The 18,815-nt window shown below is 57.1% G+C and overlaps 1 protein-coding gene across 3 annotated transcripts in view; it reads left to right on the top strand.

The window, feature by feature from the left end:
* ATP2A3 (ATPase sarcoplasmic/endoplasmic reticulum Ca2+ transporting 3) overlaps positions 1-18,815 on the top strand; it is a 52,521-nt gene that overhangs the window by 12,091 nt on the left and 21,615 nt on the right. For all 3 annotated transcript variants that reach the window (XM_054208952.1, XM_054208954.1, XM_054208953.1), the window contains exons 2-8: positions 7,632-7,649; positions 8,088-8,170; positions 10,042-10,146; positions 10,890-11,028; positions 14,701-14,781; positions 15,777-15,862; positions 16,402-16,866. In XM_054208952.1, coding sequence (XP_054064927.1) covers positions 7,632-7,649; positions 8,088-8,170; positions 10,042-10,146; positions 10,890-11,028; positions 14,701-14,781; positions 15,777-15,862; positions 16,402-16,866 — 977 coding nt within the window. The remainder of the gene's footprint in view (positions 1-7,631; positions 7,650-8,087; positions 8,171-10,041; positions 10,147-10,889; positions 11,029-14,700; positions 14,782-15,776; positions 15,863-16,401; positions 16,867-18,815) is intronic.

Genomic DNA, 18,815 nt, shown 5'->3' with positions numbered 1-18,815 from the left:
GAGAAGAGGATACGCTGAAATGGCAGCATGCCCCTCGGCTGGGGTTGTGGCGGTTCTGGCAGAAGGTTCCCAAACGCAGCAGATTCGCTCCTTTGCCTTTTCCTGAGTTTACGGAAAGGGTCTGCTCGAAGCAGAGATAACAAGCTAAAAACAACCCCAACACGACCCCAATACTAAAAAAAAACCCACCCCAGCTTAAGCTTTATTTTATTGAAGCTCCTGTAGTGGCTTTATTTTTTTTTTTTTTTCCTTTTTCCAAAACCTGTTACTATTTAAACGCAGATTTTTAGCTTTTCCAGCCGGGAGCCGGAGCTGGAAATTCTTTCCACTGCGTTGGTGCAGGAGGGAACAAACCGCTGCTTTTAGTTTGCTCAAATAATCCATCCCAGGCCGGAGCCGTGGGTTTCCTCCGCCCCGCTCCCTCCCACTCCCAAAACCAGCCCCGGGATCCGCTGCGGGTGCTGGCGGGGACAGGGATGGCGGGGACGAGGCCACCTCTCGCACCCCCATTTCCCCAGGGTTTTCCCCCTAAATTTCCCCAAGACTTTGTTCTTGCTAACACCGCGTGGGCACTGGAGCTGCAAGTCTGACCGGCAGCTTCGTTTTTGGGGGCAAAATGGCCAAAATAATCTTATTTTCATAGCATTAAGAAAAGGAGGTGGTTTGTCGGTGCGGAAATTATTTGCTTTTCCCCGTGGCGTGGGAGGAGGATGCCCAGGACCCCCTGCGCTGTGGCAGAGGGAAGCTCGTGCTGTCCAACCTTTTGGGGATGAGCCATTTCCAAGAATAAAGGAAGGGAAGTTTGGGGTGGGATGGGCAAAGTTTTCCGTATTTGTTTCCCACAGCTCCGCGGACCATCGGTCCGATGCTGCGCTCCCACCTCCGTTCCCGTTTCCCTCTCCCTGGACAGCGGGACGTGGTGGTGGTGGCTGATCCTTCAGCTCGGGGACACGCTGATTTTCTGGGGAAAAGGAGGTACCGCGGGGCCGGATTTGCACGGTGCATCACTGCTGTTGAGGGGCACATCCAGGATAACCCCGTTTCCTATTCCCTGACCTGCAGAGATAAGCTCAGGTGGCCAGAAAAAGAACAAATGAGCCTTTCAGCTTCTCCCCTCCGACCGCAGCGGCGGGGCTGTGGGTGCCCCAAGGCACCGATTCTCCCCTGGGACCTGTCACCACCCTGGAGGATGGATGGTGTTGGGTGGGACTGGAAGAGCAGCGTGAGGGTAGGACGAGCCATCGCTCCGGAGCCCCGTCTGCCATGGGAAGCCCTGCGAGCCACACCAGGCATTTTGGGGGCCGGTTTTATTGCCCCTGTGACCCAAACCAGAAACTTTGGGGGCTGATTGTATTGCCAGCCGTGTACAGCATCCTGGTGCCAGCCGAAGAACCGGTTGGATCATTTCGCCCTAAAGCATCTCCTGGAAAACAGCGAGGACACTTCTGGCCCTTAAAGCTCTGCTAACCATCCTGATGTGCCGCCCCGCCATCCCTCACCCGCTGCCATCCCCAGCGCTTCCTCTGGCCCCAAATTTGCTTATTTTTGGGGCTGTGGATCCCTCGGCCAGGCGGGGCGCTGGGCTTTTGCAGGGCCGGAGCAGGGACGAGCGCCGGGGAGTTACAGGAAGAGCAAACCGCTGGTGTTTGCTGTGGGAGGGGGGTTGTATCTCGTGCCTTTTATCTTCCGGCCGCCTTTCGAAGCAGCCCCGAGCGAGCGGCTGTCACGGGCAGCCGGCGTAACCAAAACTCGCCCGGCGCGCAGGAAAAAGCAGCTGCGAGGCGGTAAGCAAATAAGGTGCCGGGGGGGGAGCCGGAGGTGCTTCCCCCACCCGCGGCACACCCAGGGCCACCACGCCACCACCGCCTTCGCTGGGGAGGGAAAGACACCGGAGGAAAAGCACCGGTGGCTTTGGGACCAGCTCCTCGGGGTGATGGAGGACACGGGGAAGAGACGGATCCTCTGGTGGTGCAAAGCAGAGCTTGGCCGTGGCCGCCCGGCACAAGGACGGGGGTGTTCCCAGTGCGGTGCCTGCACCTGTCGGTAATGCAGGGTGAAATGGTGTTTTCCTTGGGTCGCAGGGCTCGGTGCAGCTCGGTCGCAGGGTTCACATGCTGCAGGATGCAGTCACCCAGGGACACTGTTGGGATGTGCGAGATGCTGCTCTGCCAGCCCTGCCTTCACCTCTGCCGCTCTCGCATCCCTTCACCTCCATCCCTCCCTTCACCTCCATCCCTTCACCTCCATCCCTTCACTGTTCCCCCTGTCACGGCCGTCCAGCCCCCCCAGTGCTGGGGGTGCCCCGGGGCTGTCCCCCGCCCCGCTGCGATTTGGATGGCTGGCTCCTGGATTTTTTAATATATGGGGGGTGGTTTTTTTGGTAAACAGCAAGCTCAGCTCTGCAGCATCCTTATCTCCTCATCTCGCTGCAGTAGCACATGGTGTCTGTGGGTCTGGCTTCCCCTCCAGCCAGGCCAAGGCGGGCCGGGGCGGGTGGAGGGTGAGACCACGACCGAAGCCCGGCTTGTTCTGCAGAAGCTGAAACAACCTCAGAAAGTCCCTTCAGCTCACCCTGAAGGTCCTGCTCTTCCCGAGCAGAGCTGCAGCCTTGCCGGTCGGAGCCCAGGCGAGGCACGAGGCGTTCGGGATGCTGCAGGGATGCAGCGGTGTTCGGGAAGCTCAGGCGTGAAGCTTCACAGAAAAGCAAAGCCGTGTGGGTTAATTTAACTAATACGTAGCCAAGGCATGTAGATAGCTACGCTTTGTCCTCTGTGAACATCCGGCAGCATGAGCACCACTAGGTTTGGAGTGTTTGTCATCCCAGATAACGCTAAAACCCCTGGGATTATTTACGACCGCTGGTTTTTTACACTTCTGCGGCTCAGGCGAGACCGCGCAAGGTGAGGAGCGGCTTCGTGCCTCCGTCCCCAGGCGGGAGCGACACCAAGCCGGCGATGGGCTGAGCTCGCCTTCAAACAACCCGGCAGGAGCCGGCGGCGGTTGTGCAATGCGGCAGCTGCGCGGAGCGCCGGGGGTGTCAGCGGGGATGAAGCAGAGCAGACGTCCCTCCGCCACGGGACCCTTCCAGCGCAGCCGCTCCCAGGAAAGGCAGCCAGTTAAAATAACAATTTATTCTGCCCGGTGACTTGCGGGACGGTGGAAGGATCCCAGAGCAGCCCTGCCTGGGTTCCTGCTTTATGTCACGGGAGGGGGGCTGCTCTCCCAGCTGGGGATGTTTTAGGGGTTTTCTTATTCTTTTCACTGCTTTCTTGGGTCCCTTTTTCCTGCCTGTTGACAAAGTCTGGGAGTCGGATGTGTCCTGTGTTTTGCCCATCTATTTCCCCTTCCCTGCATATGGAAAAAGAAATTATAGGCAGGAAAAAGAAAAAAGGTGATTTTATGATATAGAAATATGGCTTGAAGGGAGTTAATTGAAGCAGAGAGCTGGGCCTGGGCACGATGCTCAGCGTTATCCCCAGTGCTGGGCACCCTCCTGCCACCCTTCCCGCATCGATTGGCCGCAGAAGGGTTTCCCATAAGGAAAGTCTGATTTTATCCAAGGGAAGCTCCTGAAACAGTGGGGATAACGGTATTTCAGCATTCACTTTGCCAGATGTGTGCTGTTGTGGGTCGCACGCCAGGTCTGAGCACGCACCAGGGTTTGCTTCGCCGTGTGCTGGCCTGGGAGAAAGTGTCTCCTCGTGCCTCGGTTTCCCCGAAAGCCGAGCGGGATGTGATACCTCAGTGCGCGATGGAGAAACGCCGGCTGCTGTAGGGCTGTGCTGCTCCGGGGATTTTTCATTCTGTTACAGCAGGAGAAACTCAAACATTTCCTTAAAGCGACCCCAGCTGCCACCCTGTCGTGTTTTACGTGTTTGCTTTGGCGCGGAGAGCGGGGCAGGGTCTCCCCGGGGGCACGAGGGCTGTCGCAGAGCCCCGGGGCGGCAGCCTGCGCGCCTCCCTCCTGGGTGGCACCCGTGTTTATTTACCTTTTCATCACCTGATTACCGTGCCCTGCCATGTTGCAGGCGCCAGCCCGCGGGCTGCCAGCCCTGTTTGAGTTGGCAGGAGCCGGAGATTAACCTCCGGCTAAAATAGCCCAACAGCAACCCCGCGTCTGCCCGGGGTGGCCGGGCTCGTTGCATGCCCTTAGACCATCTCCTATCGAGATTTTGCAGCCCAGCTCGGGCCACGGTCACCGTGTGACGTGGTGGCACAGCGAGGAAAGAAGTCGTGATGTGACGAGCTCGGAGCACGTTGCAAATCCTCAGCGGTCCCTGGAGCTTGGCTGTGTTTTGAGCCCCTGCAAGGCAAAGCCCGGTGGAGCCGGGGCTGCATCTCTCCGCTCCATAACGCAGAGGAGAGCACACTCTCCTGCTTCTGGGAACGGTCCGGTGACATCTGGGCACCCATCGCCCTGTATTGGCATCTGCTTCCTTGGCTCTGCTCTCCAAATCCATGATACAGAAGAGCGGGAGTGGAGAAATTGCAGATTCGTGTCTGCAAGCTGTGGGTCCCGCGGCGGGACTGCTCGGCTCAGGCAGCTGAAAATTTATAGTGGGAGTGGGTGGCCCCTTTTTGGGATCCTTTGAGCAACCGTTATGGCTTTCTACCCTCGGTGGTGTTACTGCATTTGCCTTCTGGCCGTGTCGGGGAGCTCGGGCACAGAGCAGGATCTCCGTGCCGAGCTCTCAGCCACCCACCACAGAAAGGGGCTATTCAGGTGCCAGCTGGGAGTTTCCGTTCCAGCCTGTCTGCGCTCACCATGGTGTCCCAAGGGAATTGTGGATTTGGGATTTTGCTGGTTCCCTGCCTGTGGTGGGTTTCCCAGCTGGGTGGGACATGGCAGCGGTGCCAGCTATGCTGCCGTGCCCGGTGCCGGGGGGGTGACGCATCAAACCTGGGTTTTGGTGAGTAGCAAACCCTCTTATTTCTAGTGAGGCTGTGGAAGTGAGAGGCAGAGGCTTCAGCCCCAAACATTCCTGTTTTCTGATGAATTTTGATCAATTCAGACTCCAAAATGTGAGTTTATTGTGACTTTCTACCTTTTTTCTCTGGGTATTTGGTGCAAAATGGGCGCTGAGCTGCCACGTGAAGGGAGTCAGTGATGGCAGGGGAGGTGCCTGGTTCTCACTCTACTCAAAATTGGGGTTTTTTTTGGGAGGCGCCTACAGCAGCACTGCTAATGTTTGGGGTTTGGTGCCAGCGACAGCACAGTGTCACTCTGCCACCGGCGGTATTTCGGCTGGCTGCCCCCGCCGCACGTGTTTCCTCCTGAGTTCGCGGAAAGCCGTTTTCATGCTTTAATCAAGAGCTCATGCAAAGTCCCCGCTCTGCGAACGCCGTGGCTCTTCATGCAAACGCCGGGCGGGAGAGGCACCAAGATGCCGGCGGCGTTTCGGGTGGCTGCTCGGGGTGGAAAGTCACCCCTGGGCACCCCCCGGCAGAGCCGAGACCTGCGGGAGCCCCAGATGCCTCCCTCGGGGCACCCGCCTGCCCCCAGCCCGCTCACCTCACACGTTTGCACCCTTAAAATGGAGCCTGGATGGAAATAGCAGCAGCAGATCTCTTCTACTTTTAATTTTGGTGGTTCTCTGGGCCGGGGAGAGGAAGCCGGGGGTGGAGAGGAGCCGGCTGCAAAAGGGAGAAGAGCCACTTTCCTTCTGACACGCTCCGCAGAACGATTCGAAATGTTGAAGCCGTTCCAAGATTATGTATTTTTAATTTTTTTTTTTTTTTTTTGGGGCTATAAGAATAATTATAGGCGTTACGTAGTGGTCTGTCTGTTCCTCGCGATGACGCGGGATCGGAGTAGCCTTATCTAGGAGGGCCATGGGCTTAAACCAACTCATAGTAACTGCGTCTGTGAGCAGCGAGGAGCTGGTGCAGTTTGAAGCGTAAACACATTGGGGTTCTTGTTTTCACTGGTTTGTTCGGTGAAGGTGGGTTTGGTTTGGGTTTTTGTGTTTTTTGGTTGTTTTTTTTCTTTTCTCATTTCTCTGAATGAAAATAGGTGATGGAAAACAGCCGAGCAGGTTTCACTTCCTGCCCTCGCTCAGGGCCCCGCGCTGGGGGTGCTGGGAGACACCCCGTGTCGGGTCCGGCGACGGGGCATCAAGCGCGTCTGCCTTGGGCCGATTCCTCTTGAGCTTCAGCCAGTCCCTTATTCCCTCCCAGAAACGCAAGGAGTTGGACGAACACCTTGTTTTATTGTCACTGAGCCCACGGGGCGCAGAAGGAGGGGGCAGGCAGCGGAGGCTTTGGGGCAGCTCTTCGGGAGGTTTCTGCCTGAATTTTTCCCCGTGGGGAGGTTTGGGGTTGGGATTTTCTGCCCGGTTCCCTCCCGCCCCAGAGCACCGAAGGATGGAGGCGGCGGGTACCCTGCACCGTGTCACCTCGGTGCTGGGACCCCCCTGTCCCTTGCAGCGCTGGCGATGCCTTTGAGCCACCAGCACAGCCCTCCCGGGGCTCGCCGATGCCTGGCTATGGCTTGGGTTCCTCCACCTCCAGCGAGCTCCGCTGGGCTCAGCGAATCCTGGATTTCCCTTTCCATGAGACAGCAGCAATGTCCAGGTTTCCCCACCTCGGGCAGTTGGCAGAGGTTTTGGTCCGGCTGCCGGCTCCCTTGGGAGCTGCTCTGCGGGCAACCAAAGGATTCACCCCGAATGCGGGAACAGTGGGTGCAAATGGAGACCAGCAGCCAAAAGCCGGGGGGGGGGGTGTCACTCCTGAGCCTTCTCTGGGTGCAGGACCTGGCAGTCCTTGGCCAAACCTTGCCCATGGCGGGGCCAGCACCACCCGTAGCTGCACGGGGGGAGGAAGCAGAGCGATGCCCTTAGCGGCTACTGGGGTTTGTGCCTTGCCCAGCTTGCCCTTCGGTGCATGTGGCGTGCGAAGGTAACTGTCACCCCATGGGGACACGGGAGTCTCGGGGACACCTGCTCTGGGTGACCCTGCTCTGGCAGGGGGGTTGCACTAGGTGACCTCCAGAGGCCCCTTCCAGCCCTGTGATTCTGTGGCGGGCATTCGGGAGCCCTTGGGGCTTTTTCAGGTCGTGCAGGTGACTGGGCTTGGGTTTGGCTGGGAGCAGTGTGGATGGGGGCTCTGCACCCACCGGGGCGGATTCAGGAGGATGGCTTGCACCATCTGAGCATCAGCTTTGGATTTCTTTCCTGGAGCGTTGCAGGCTGTGAAGTACAGCTGAGTAATGGGAAACGTGGTCTGAAAGTTACAGTCCCCAGCGGGTCCGTATTGGGTTTCTGGCAGGGCGTTTTACGGGATGGTTGGAGCTCTGTGTCCTGGATTTGGAGAGGGCAGCTCCTGAGGAGTATTTTTTCGGCAGGCTGAGTGCAGGAATAAATGCTGCCGGAGCCGCTCGCTGCAGGGAAATGATGTTTCCCTGGTGCGGGAGCATCCCGTGCTGCTTACTGGGTGTCAGACTGAGAAGTTCGAGGACAAACTGTCTTGACGCGGGAATATGTGCAGAGCACGTTGCATTTTGGGGTACTGAATGGACTTCTGGGGTGCAAGGGAAGGGATTGCTAATCTGGGCCTAAATCACCGATTAATCTTTTTATTTTTATCATTTTTTCCTTTGTTATGCTTGCTGGGCTGTTGATGAAAACCCCCAGAGCTCCCTGCAGAAGAAGGTGAGTCACAGGTTGGAGGGGAGGCTGCCTTGAGTCTGGGTGGAGGGTGCTGGGGACGAGGAGGGGACAGCCTTTGGGGTCCTTTAATCTGGCTTTTAACCCCAGAGACAGCCGGGCTGGGAGCAGAGCTTGCCTCTGATGGCAAGGCTACCAGCTGTGAGTAGAAACACAGAGGATTTGGTTTCTGTAGTTAAAAACCAGACGTAGTAAAACCAGGCCAATGCCAGAAATGAAAGTGTTTAATGTTAGAGAGAAAAATCCCCCATTGCAGCGCTGGATGTCCTCACGGCTGCCCACGGCCGACGGGCACGGGGGCAGCTCTGCTGCGAGCGGGGGACGGGGTCCTGTTGGTCTTAGTGGCCTCAGTGGTCTAAAATACCTGTCTTGTGGGGGGCTTTTTGAGCACTGACTGTGCTTGGCTTCATGTTTTCCCACCAGGAAAGTCCCTCTGGGAGTTGGTGCTGGAGCAGTTTGAAGATCTCCTTGTCCGCATCCTTTTGATGGCAGCTTTTCTGTCATTCGTAAGTACCCCAGGCTGGGGGTGGGCACCTTCCAGGGCACGTACAGACCCTTTGATGTTTCCTTGGATATTTTTGAAAGTATCAAGCTGCAGCATGACCAGATCTATGTTGGGATCCACCGGAATGGAGGACACTGTGTCTGGCACATGGAGATGTGCGTGTCCGTGGCACAGATACATTCCTGGGGTAATGGCCAAGGCGTTGGCCAAGCCAAGTCCTGGGGGCTGTGTGAGGTGCTGGGAGCTGGGGGGTCCCTGCGTGCCCGGAGGGGCTGCCAGGATGTTGCACGGGTTGCTTTGTCCCGGCCAGAGCACTGGGCGATGGGTGACGAGAGGTGAGGGCAGAGCTTCAGGTGCCTGAAGCCGACTCAGAAACTCCAGGTACCACCTTCCCCTCCGTTGGGCTGCAGGCAGCGGGGCCGGCACCTGCCTAAAGCGTGCACAAACGCGTAGGGAGGCAAAGACAGGGCTGGGAGCATTTCCAAACCCCGTGCGGCTGCCCTTCTCGGAGTGAAGTCTCCCTCCCGGAGCCCTTCTGCTCATTTTTCAATTAAAACCGAAAATCCAATCTGTTTAATTTTTTTTATTATTCCCCTCCCTCTGCCTCTCTCTGGCTGAGCCGTACTGGAAGCGTTTCAGCTGCCGGCGTGGGAGGTACCTCCTGCCTGCTGTTGGCTGCCTTCCTCCTGCCCGCATGGCTGGGAGGGCTCAGAGATGCCAGGGCTGGTGATGCCCGAGGTGGTGATGCTCAGGGCAGGTATCGGGTACAGCTACGCTTTCCTTTTACACCTTCACCAATGTGTGGGGTAGGGATGATCCTCGCTGACAAAATACACCTCCCAATGCATCATGCAGCAGGAAAACACGATGTTATGTTCGGGTAATGTCAGAGAGATGCTTAGGATTGGGTTCTCCCTGTGTTTAACAGGGCGTGAAGCCCAGCCCAGGCTGCTCCTGCCACTGCAGCTGCTGGTGTGGTGCCTTCAAGGTGGCACCATCCAGCTTCTACTTCTCCAGATGTTGTTATTGCTCGTCTTCAAACAATTCCTTCCTCAGTGGTGTATCTCCAGTAGGGCTCTTCTCCCACTTTTGCTGGGGGAGAGGCTGCATCCCTATGTGCCTTTCCCGGGAGGAGCCGGGATTCACCCCCAGCACCTCCTGCGAGCGCAGAGCAGCTTCTCCTCCCCGGGGTGGGCAGGCAGAGTCGGCCAGGAGCTGGTGCCTGCGAGTGCTGCTGACCTCCTCCACGCTTAATAATGCCGAGAGGTGATGTGGGATCAGCTAAACTCTACATCCACGTGGTTAGCAAAGCTGCCTTTATGGGTGGCTCTGAGTAATTGCAATGTGAAGCCCTTTGTACTTGCATGGTGCCTTGGAAGTGCTCACCATCAGTGGTGCCTCACTCCCCGATTGCTGATTGCAGCTTTATTTGCGGTGCCCAAGTGCTGAGCCGTTAGCTCAGTTTTTCCCACCATTTACCTTGGGAGCAGCTTTGTGGTGGTGCTGCTGCCTGATGTCCCCACTCATCTGCTCACGGCCACCGTCTCCCCACGGATGCGCCAAACAAAAATAGATGCTTTCCTGGTGCAAATGCTCATCCAGGCTTTGCGTGGCCGCTTGCTCCGGCCCTGCTCAGTTGATGCATTATGTTATCCCCAGCAGAAGAATGGAGGCGCCTGAGTTAAGCACCAGCGGTGGGATGTGGCAAGCCCAGGCTTTAACCAAGCCTTGTGGGGCTGGCCACCACGCTGGGTCGTCTTCTCTCCAGCGAACACCACATGTTGGTTGGCTCTTGTTTCCATCCTTCGTCTTAAAATGTTGGCTCTTGTTGTTTCAACCACAATGTGGTCCTTCTCTTCTCTTGCCTACCAGATCCTGGCCTGGTTTGAAGAAGGAGAGGAGACCACAACGGCATTTGTGGAGCCCATTGTCATTATCATGATCCTGATCGCCAACGCCGTGGTGGGTGTGTGGCAGGTGAGTCGCAGCGCCCCCAGCCTGGCTCACAGGTCTGTTCCACATGGTTGAGACGCTTCATTTGAAGGGCTGGTTGCTTCTTGCCATTGGAAACTTGTTTCTCAAAGCTTTGATTTTGGTGTTGGCCATGCTGCCCCACACCCCAGCGCAGATGCTCAGTTGTTGGCTGTCTCCTGGCTTGTTCCTTCAGTCTTTCTTCGGCAGCTTTTGCAGTTTGGAGTTTAGGATCTTGCACTTATTTGCCATCCAGGCAAAGGCTGCTTTTCTCCATACCGTGGCCAAATGTGTTTTCCAAGGGAAGCTTTTTGCCCCATCCACCAGAAAGCCACGGTGGCTGCTGCCCCTCACCTTGCTGTATCCCTCCTGGGGGATGAGCAAACGCCTCAGCGATGCTCATCTTGTATATATTCGCTTTAAGGCCATTTATTTATCTGCAGCTTGCTCTGAGGTGGGGTTACTGGGTGGGGAAGAATACATCTGGGTGGGAGATGCTGCTTCCCAAAGCAAGACGGAGAAAATCAAGCCCAAAGGTCCACGCAGTGTCCAGGACCTGGTGAGGTTTAAGCCAGCGGGGACCATCTCAGAGCAGCTGAAGAAGATGCGGCACTTGCCCCATCCATGGTGCAAATGGACCCAAAGCCAGGGCTGGGGTTTGGGTGCTCCTGTCTTCGCAGCGGGTGGGGAAGGAGCCTGCCGGCACGAGCAACCCCACACCAGCAGCTCTGCTCCTCCTCTGCTTGCAGGAGAGGAACGCCGAGAGCGCCATCGAAGCCTTGAAGGAGTATGAGCCTGAGATGGGGAAGGTGATCCGCGCCGACCGCAGCGGGGTGCAGCGGATCCGCGCCCGGGACATTGTCCCCGGAGACATCGTGGAGGTGGCAGGTAGGGTGCCATCGCCCCGGGGCATGGGGTGGGACAGGGAGGTGGTGCTGGCCAGGGGGGGCTTTGGTGATGGGCACCCCATGGCGGGAGGACTCTGCCGCAGCATCCGGGCACATCTCCTCCTCTGGAGGCACGGCCACCGAGTCACCTCGTTGTTGTACACTTGAGATCTTAGTTTCTCTTTTCAAATCCAGGGAGGTGAAATGATTTGGGCCAAAGTGGGGGCTCGTCAGCCTGCAGAGGCTTTGCCCTGAGCATAGGGCGGTAGAGAACAGCAGAAAAGGAGGAAAAAAAAAAAAGTGTATATTTCTGGCACAGGTTTTGTGTCTCGGGAGGGTTTCCCTGTTTTCAGGAAGAACCGGAAGGACTTTTAATTTTCCACCAAGATTCCCCCTCTCTGGCAGCGGCTCTCCCACGTGCGTCCCCCAGACAAGGCGCGAGCGAAGGGCCGGCGCCGGGTGCCACGCCGGGGGGTGCCGGGGAGCGCTGCCGCCGGCGCGGGGGGGTTCAGCGGCGCTGGTCCTGCCTGCGTGGGCAGGCTTCCTTGGTAACTGGGGTTTGTTATTCGGGGAGGGCGAGAGGCAGAGGGGACCGGCTGCAGGATGCTTTTGCCTCCCTGGTTGGGTTATGCCCCCCCCAGCCCTTCTGTCGGGGTTTCTCATTCAGCAAAGGGTGCCTGGGGGTCTCCGGCCTGCCCCACCAGAGCTAAAGAGGGTGCATTTAAATTATCCCGTTTTGTTTGTTCGTTAAACAATGCCGTAAACCCCCAGAGCCGCAAAACTAATCCTCTCCTTTCCTCCTCGTGGCCCTGCTAGTGGAAAGATGCTGCAATCCCTCCCGCGCCCGGCCAGCTCGCTGTTATTTATGTCTTCCAGTTGGGCTTCAGCTGGAAGATGAACATAAAAATAATGCAGGGAGGATCAAGCGGAGGAGCGTGGGCCAGGTCCTCAGCTGGGCGAGCTGGCGGCGCTCCCAAGCCGGCTCCGGCAATGCATTCCATCCAGCTGGTGACCTGGCCTTTAATTAAATTAATTAATTATGAATCAGTTAAATTCTGCCGCCTTTCCCCAGATCAAGTGCTTGCTGCTTGCCCATCAGTGCCCGAATATTACTTTTTAATGGCACAATCAGCATCAGGACCGGGAGGGAAAGAGCTGAGCTCTCCTCTGGCAGGGTTTGCAAATTAATTAGCAAATGGTGGGTTTAGGAGGTTCTAGCGAGCGGTGGGATGCTGTCAGGCTGCCTGAGAGGAAAGTGCATCAGGAGAAACAGCTTTGAATGTGCAGTTGACGTCCTGGGGACAGCAGGGACAGTGCAGGCGGGGGGGGACTGGCGTTTTTTTGCACGTGCAAGTGCATTAAATTTGGCAGCAGGGAGCTGAAAACCTGCTACGCTAATACCAGAGGGGAATGACGGCTGCAAGTTGGCACGGCGTTTGAACCCAGCTGATTTTTGCCCTTTTGTAACAAGGGACTCGAGGTGAGTCCGGGCGAATTTGGCTGCAGCCCCAGCTTTCTGCCTTGCCCGAAAAATGCAGGCAGGGCATTGCCCGTGGAGCCCCGTCGGGGGCTGCACCCCCTGCCCGCTCCCGCTTTGCTCGGGCAGCGCCGCCTCCCGTTCTCCGCTCTTCCCCTTGGCTTTCGGCACGGGGGAGACTGGCAGCGCTTGGGTGATCTGTGCGTGTTCAGTAGCTGGTTAATGGTGCTGCCAGGTCCGTCCTGCGCCGCGCCAGTCCCCTGGGAGGCTATCGCAATATCTACCCTTGAGGGGATGCTACCCCCATGGCGCCGGGGCTCCGCGCTGTCTCTAGATGCCGGCACACGATTTTTCATCCGCAGGTTGAGCAAACGTTTGCAAACCCCCTCCCAGGGGGGGAGAGGAGCTCTTTGCTCCCTTTAAGGTGCTGTGAAGTCTGAGGGAATCATCTGGGGGGGGGGTGTCTGTGAGTCCCTGTGCGTAGCACCCCCCACTTCAGCCCCCCAAAACTGGGTGCGACGGGGAGCGGGGCAGGTCCGGTCGGACGGCAGATGTTTCACGCCGCGTCCCAGAGCGTTGGGATCCGCAGCTGGAATAACTGGCTGGGCGGTGGAGCGGGGCCAGCCCCCCCCGCCGTCCCGCTGCCCTCGGAGTCGGGGGGGTTTACGAGCCCCGGGAGGAAGCGCTCGTTAAAGTCTGGGATTTGAGAGGACGGTTAGCGGCCAGGCCCGCAGCGTTGTGTAACGTGATGTAAGGCGCCCAGAGCCAGGGCGGGCTCTGCCTCAATATTTCCGAAGCGCCGGAGCGCCGTTGCGTCCAGCCGATAAGGGAGCAGGAGGAAAAGCCGCTCTGCGCCAAGGAGCTGGGAGGAGGAAACCCAGCGGGAAAAGCAGCTTTAAATGTTTTCTTTTTTAAGGAAGTGCGTGTGCCTCGGTGGGCAGCGGTCGATGGCTGGCAATCAGCAGGGCTGCTTTCACCCGTAACCACTGTGCCATGCCAGGAGACCCACGGACGGCTGTTTGTCTCGGCCACGAAAGGTCTTCCAGTGTCAACAGCTTCCAGTCGGTCCACCAAGCCCTGCAATGGGCTCAAGAGTGGTGTCGGGAGGCTCTGGCTGCTCCAAAATGGGGATGTTTTGGGGTTTTTGCAGGGAAGAGGAGAGATGGGGACGTGGTGGGGCAGGCAGGGCCATGCCGGGGTTTGGCTGCAGGGCAGAGGGTGAGATGCTGCTGCCCCGAGGACCTCGACCTGCGGCAGCTCCGCTCCAAAAAGAAAAGAAAAGATACCTGCTGGCAGGAGGGGGATGCGGGTCCTCGCTGCCTGTGATGGTTTTGGGGGGTCCCAGCCGTGGTGGTGGAGTTCATGGCACTGTGGAGGTGCAGCCGGGGCAGGTGGGACGTGGGGATGTGCTGGGAGCCCGCTCGGCTCCTCTGCTCCCCCGCAGCTCCTGCCTCTGCTTGTCCTGGCACAGCCCCCCCACACACACTACCCACAGGTAGTTTTGCTGGGGCGGCAGCCGGGGAAGGCGACGGGCAGGGCTGGCAGGCAGGTCGCCCGCCCCGGCAGCATCCCCCTGCAGCAAGGATGGGGCAGCGCTTGCTCCTGCCATGTTTTGCAGGGGGAGGTGATGCTTGAAACACGCGGTCGGTCCATGGAAGAGGGGTGGAGGGCACCTGGCACGGCACGAGTAACCCCCTCAGCCCTGCTGCCCGCCCCCCGGGCTGGCTGCTTTTGTGCAAGGTATTCCCCTGAAATGAGGAGTTCCTCAAGGTTCCATCACTGCGCCGCCTGATGTCTGATTGCGACTGATGGCGCCTCTTTCCAGCTTTCTTTTTTCAACTTGTAAATTACAGACACACAAAATTAAGCTTTAAATGCAGAAAGGAGGCATCCCGGGGCAGGACCCTGGTTTACCGCAGGCTGGACCCCTCGTTGCTGCAGGCTGGGTGCTGCCGTGCGCCTGCACCGCACAGGGACATGGCGATGCTCAGCAAAACCCGGTCCCTGCCCTGGAGATCAGACGGTGAAATAGAAATTGAGGGGAGACAGCAGGAACTGAGGTGCAAACCGGTGGCCCCAAGCCTTGGGGCAGAGCCCGACAGTGGTGGCATGGTTGGGGTTTGCCGTCCCCCTTCCCCAGGGCGGCGGGTGCTGCCGGTCCCACCTGATGGAGCTGCTCTTCTCTTGCCCTTGTAGTTGGCGACAAGGTGCCGGCGGACATCCGGATCATCGAAATCCGGTCCACCACCCTGCGGGTCGACCAGTCCATCCTCACAGGTGCGTGCAGGTGGGATGGGGCGGACGCGGCTGCTGGATTTGAACCCCCAAATTTCGGGGCTGATGCTGGGCTAAGCGCTTTGCCGGGGTGGGAAATGGGTGGGAGAACAAGATTGAGGACCTGGGGAGGTCGCAGCATCATTTAAAAGTTGTGGCATCGGCAAGATGCGCCCGGTGCTTGGGCATCCCTCCGGTCCTGTGCGACATGCGGGGTTTCAGGAGAGGCTGCTCGTTCCCTGCCCACGCTCCCCCCGTGCAGCCGTCGCACGGTGACCACCGGTGCACGAGGCCTCGTGGCTTCAGGGAGAGGTGACAATATTTGGGGCTTTTTTTTTAAGCACGGGAAAAGCCCTTAAAGCTGATGACCTAGGATACTTCAAAATTTCTCTCTCTCTGCTGTCAGGGAAGGCCGGTGAATGGTCAGATGACAAAAAGGGCGTCCAGTATTTCAGCTCCCGTGTGTGATTTTGTAAAGGCATTGAGTTAGGAGATGGCAGCGGGGAAGGAAAAGCAATCAGAAAAAAATGTTAAAAACACAGGGAAAGGGGCCCAGTCTCCTTGAAAAGTGCTTTTTCATTAACTTAGTTCACCAAGGGCAAAAGAAGATGCAGCAAAAGGGCAAATCTGCAAAGAACGACATATAAACCTTCAGCAGAAGGGCTTTGGGCACCTTTCCTCTTGTGCTGCTCTACCAGTTCCACCTGACCATGCAAACCTGAGCCAGCGGCTCCCTGGGGCAGGGGTTTGGCCCCATCCCACACACCTGTATGGGACCTCGTGGCCGCTAGCCATCCACACAGGTCGTTTTTCTGCAGCCCTCATCTTCAGAGCGCCTTGGCCCAGCTCTGACATCCCCGTGATGGATGTTTTGATGGTTTGGTGGCAACGTGCTGCTTTAAAAAGCCGCGGGGGTTGTGATGCAGGCTCATAACAGCATTGAGCGGAGGCTGGAGAGGAAACGCGGGTGGTTCATCTCCCCCCTCTTGTCTTGGCAGGGGAGTCTGTGTCGGTGATCAAACATGCTGACCCCATCCCCGACCCCCGGGCTGTCAACCAGGACAAGAAGAACATGCTTTTCTCCGTAAGTCCCTTATGCCTGTCCCCACCTCTCCTGTGGTTTTGCAAAGAGCAGCCAAGTGAAGAGGCCGATGGACACAGGAGGTCTCTGAGCAGTGAAAGGGAGTGCATGCATGAGAAAGACTCGATTACGTATAAAGAGCCCCAAATCCATAAAAATGAGGACCTTCTTCCACACGATTTCATTTAGGCTGTGGCAAATTACACCCTTAAATGCCTTGGGGGATCTCAGTGGGTTTTCCATCACGTAGGATGTACTGTGGACAGGGAGAAGGTTTGTGTTTGAGCCTGGAGCTATTGCAAGTCTGAGTTTCCCCTTGCTCACGCTTCTCTCAGGCAGAAGCCAAGTCCTCGGTGGGCGAGACAGTTCTCAGGAGGGGTCTCCTGCTGCCCTAGGGTGTGTTTATATAAAATCCCATGGTGTCTCATTTTCCCCTTAACCAAGATCTCATGTTCTTCTTTCACAACAAGTGACCCATTTACCCCTCAGGCCAAGAGGTTTCATGCCCATATATCTGCTCTGGCCCCTTTCTTCCCTCCCAGGGCACCAACATTGCAGCTGGGAAGGCTGTAGGTGTCGTCATTGCCACAGGGGTGTACACCGAGATCGGGAAGATCCGAAACCAGATGGTGGAGACCGAGCCTGAGAAGACCCCTTTGCAGCAGAAGCTGGACGAGTTCAGCCAGCAGCTCTCCAAAGTGATCTTCCTGGTGTGCATCGCTGTCTGGGTCATCAACGTCAGCCACTTCAGCGACCCCGTCCACGGGGGCTCCTGGTTTCGGGGGGCCATCTACTATTTCAAGATTTCGGTGGCACTGGCGGTGGCCGCCATTCCCGAGGGCCTCCCAGCCGTCATCACCACCTGCCTGGCGCTGGGCACGCGGCGCATGGCCAAGAAGAACGCCATTGTCCGGAGCCTGCCCTCAGTGGAGACCCTGGGCTGCACCTCCGTCATCTGCTCTGACAAGACCGGCACCCTCACCACCAACCAGATGTCCGTCTGCCGGGTGAGTACTGGGGGCATTTTGGGGTGTACTGGAGTACTGGGGGATGTTCTGTACGCCCTCAAACACCCTGCACCGCTCCATCCCCATCTTGGGGTGACGGGCTTTGCTGTCCTCACCAGACTTGTTTCATATTAGGAATTTCAAGGTGAGCATGGACGATGGTTCGTAGGAGGCCCTGAGCTTCCTCTCTGCCTGACCAGGGGTGAGGGGTTTTATGGCTTCTCTTGGCATGGTTGTAATTGGAAAACTGACTTTTATGAGCACACCAGTTTGGAGGTGGCGTGTTGCAGACTTATTTCAGGGCTCCCTCTCCAGAGAGCATTTCTTCCTGCTGGGATATGGCATTGAGACAGAGCTGCTGGAGAAGCCAATGCAATTGGCCTCCTCTGCTCTCTTACCCATTTTTCCCTTGTTTTTAACCAAATTAGTGAGAAATCCTGGACTATGCAAAATTATAAAGTCAGGACCTGTGAGGCTAAAACTTGGCGGATCAGTGCAACATGTGGATCCAGCTGTCCATGACGAGCTCAAGCAGAAATCCAGGGGTTAAAAGAAGATGCCTGTGACCTGTCGAAATGGTGCTTGGGTTACCTGTCCTGTCCTGGCAGAAGGTCTGCCATCAGCAGTTGTGTGTGCCTGGGCTTGGACCGAAAAGCTCTTATGGAGAGAGCCCTGGGGTGGTTTGGTGAAGAGGTCAAAGGCTCCTGGCCTACCAGGGAGCTTTTCTCCTGCTTGTCTGGCCATATGGGGAGGTGACTTGTTAGGAAAGCCTGGACCATCCAAATACTTCTCAGTTTCCCCATTAATCCTCAAGTCTCAGGAAAGTTTCATGGCCTTGGCGCGTCGCTTTTATAGGAGAACCTTGGAAAATGTGTTGCTGTGGGGAAAAATGGACCTGGACACCGTCCCTCCTTTCTGACACTTGGGTAGCATGGTGGGAAGCCGTGACCGTGCTGCAAGCTGGCCGTGGACTTTGGCCACTGGTTTGCTCAGTACAAACTACAGATGACTGGAAACGTCTGATATTTCTGCCTTGTAAATGATTTAAAACGAGACACTGCTGGAACGAGGCAGTGACCAAGTCGCTCACATCTTGCACGAGGAGGGGGTTCCCACCAGCCCATTTTCTGCTCCAGTGATGCAGGGAGGCGAGTAAAGGGCAACCCCATCATTTGGGGTCTACTTTAGCTCTTCAGATTGCAGAAGGAGAGGTAGGACGTGACCATGCCTTCCCCAAACCACTTCCTACCAGAGGAGCTCCTACCGTGGAGCTCTTGAGCGTGGGCAGAAGTGCCACCATCTCCTGCGGTGTGGTGTGGTCGGGAGAGGCAGGATTGGCGATGCTGAGACAGAGAGAGGGCAGGAGGGGGACGGAGCAGGGCACACAAGAGGGTTTTTCAATCAATTGTCATTTGCAGAATGAAGTCAGCAACTCTGGAAAGATAAAAAATAAAAATTCAATGTATCGTCCACCCCATCCCCCCACAACCCTTTTCTGATATCCGTGTTATTCACTTGGCTGGATCCTGACTCCCAGGGTGCGATACCGAGGGCCAGGCTGGCCTCGGGGCAGCCAGACGCGGCTGTTAATGTTTAACGGACAGGGATTCCCGCGTTGACGCAGGCAGGACGGAGGCGAGCGGCGGGTGGGTCAATATTTGCGCTGGGCGGCCTTTGGCGTGTCCTGGATGCGCTCCTGCGCTGAGCAGCCGGCTCAGCTACGGGCATGTAAAAGCCACGAAAGCCTATCAATAACCTGGAAAAATGTATTAATTGAGTGCAATTTAATTACCGCAGCTGCTCGGCCACAGGGTATGCTGCCAAGCGGTGCTTGCCCTTTGCATCTTGCTGCCGGTGTCAGGTCTTCTGTAGAGCAGTAAAGTGGCTCTTGAAAGGCTTCGAGGCTGTTCTGAAACCCTCGGCTGTTTTTTAAGGGCTGTGCTGATGGC

The sequence above is a fragment of the Rissa tridactyla genome, chromosome 7, assembly GCF_028500815.1.
Source record: "Rissa tridactyla isolate bRisTri1 chromosome 7, bRisTri1.patW.cur.20221130, whole genome shotgun sequence".
NCBI classification, from domain to species: Eukaryota; Metazoa; Chordata; class Aves; order Charadriiformes; family Laridae; genus Rissa; species Rissa tridactyla.
The sequence above is the reverse complement of the archived record's forward strand: the minus strand, read 5'-3'. Positions and strand labels throughout refer to the sequence as shown.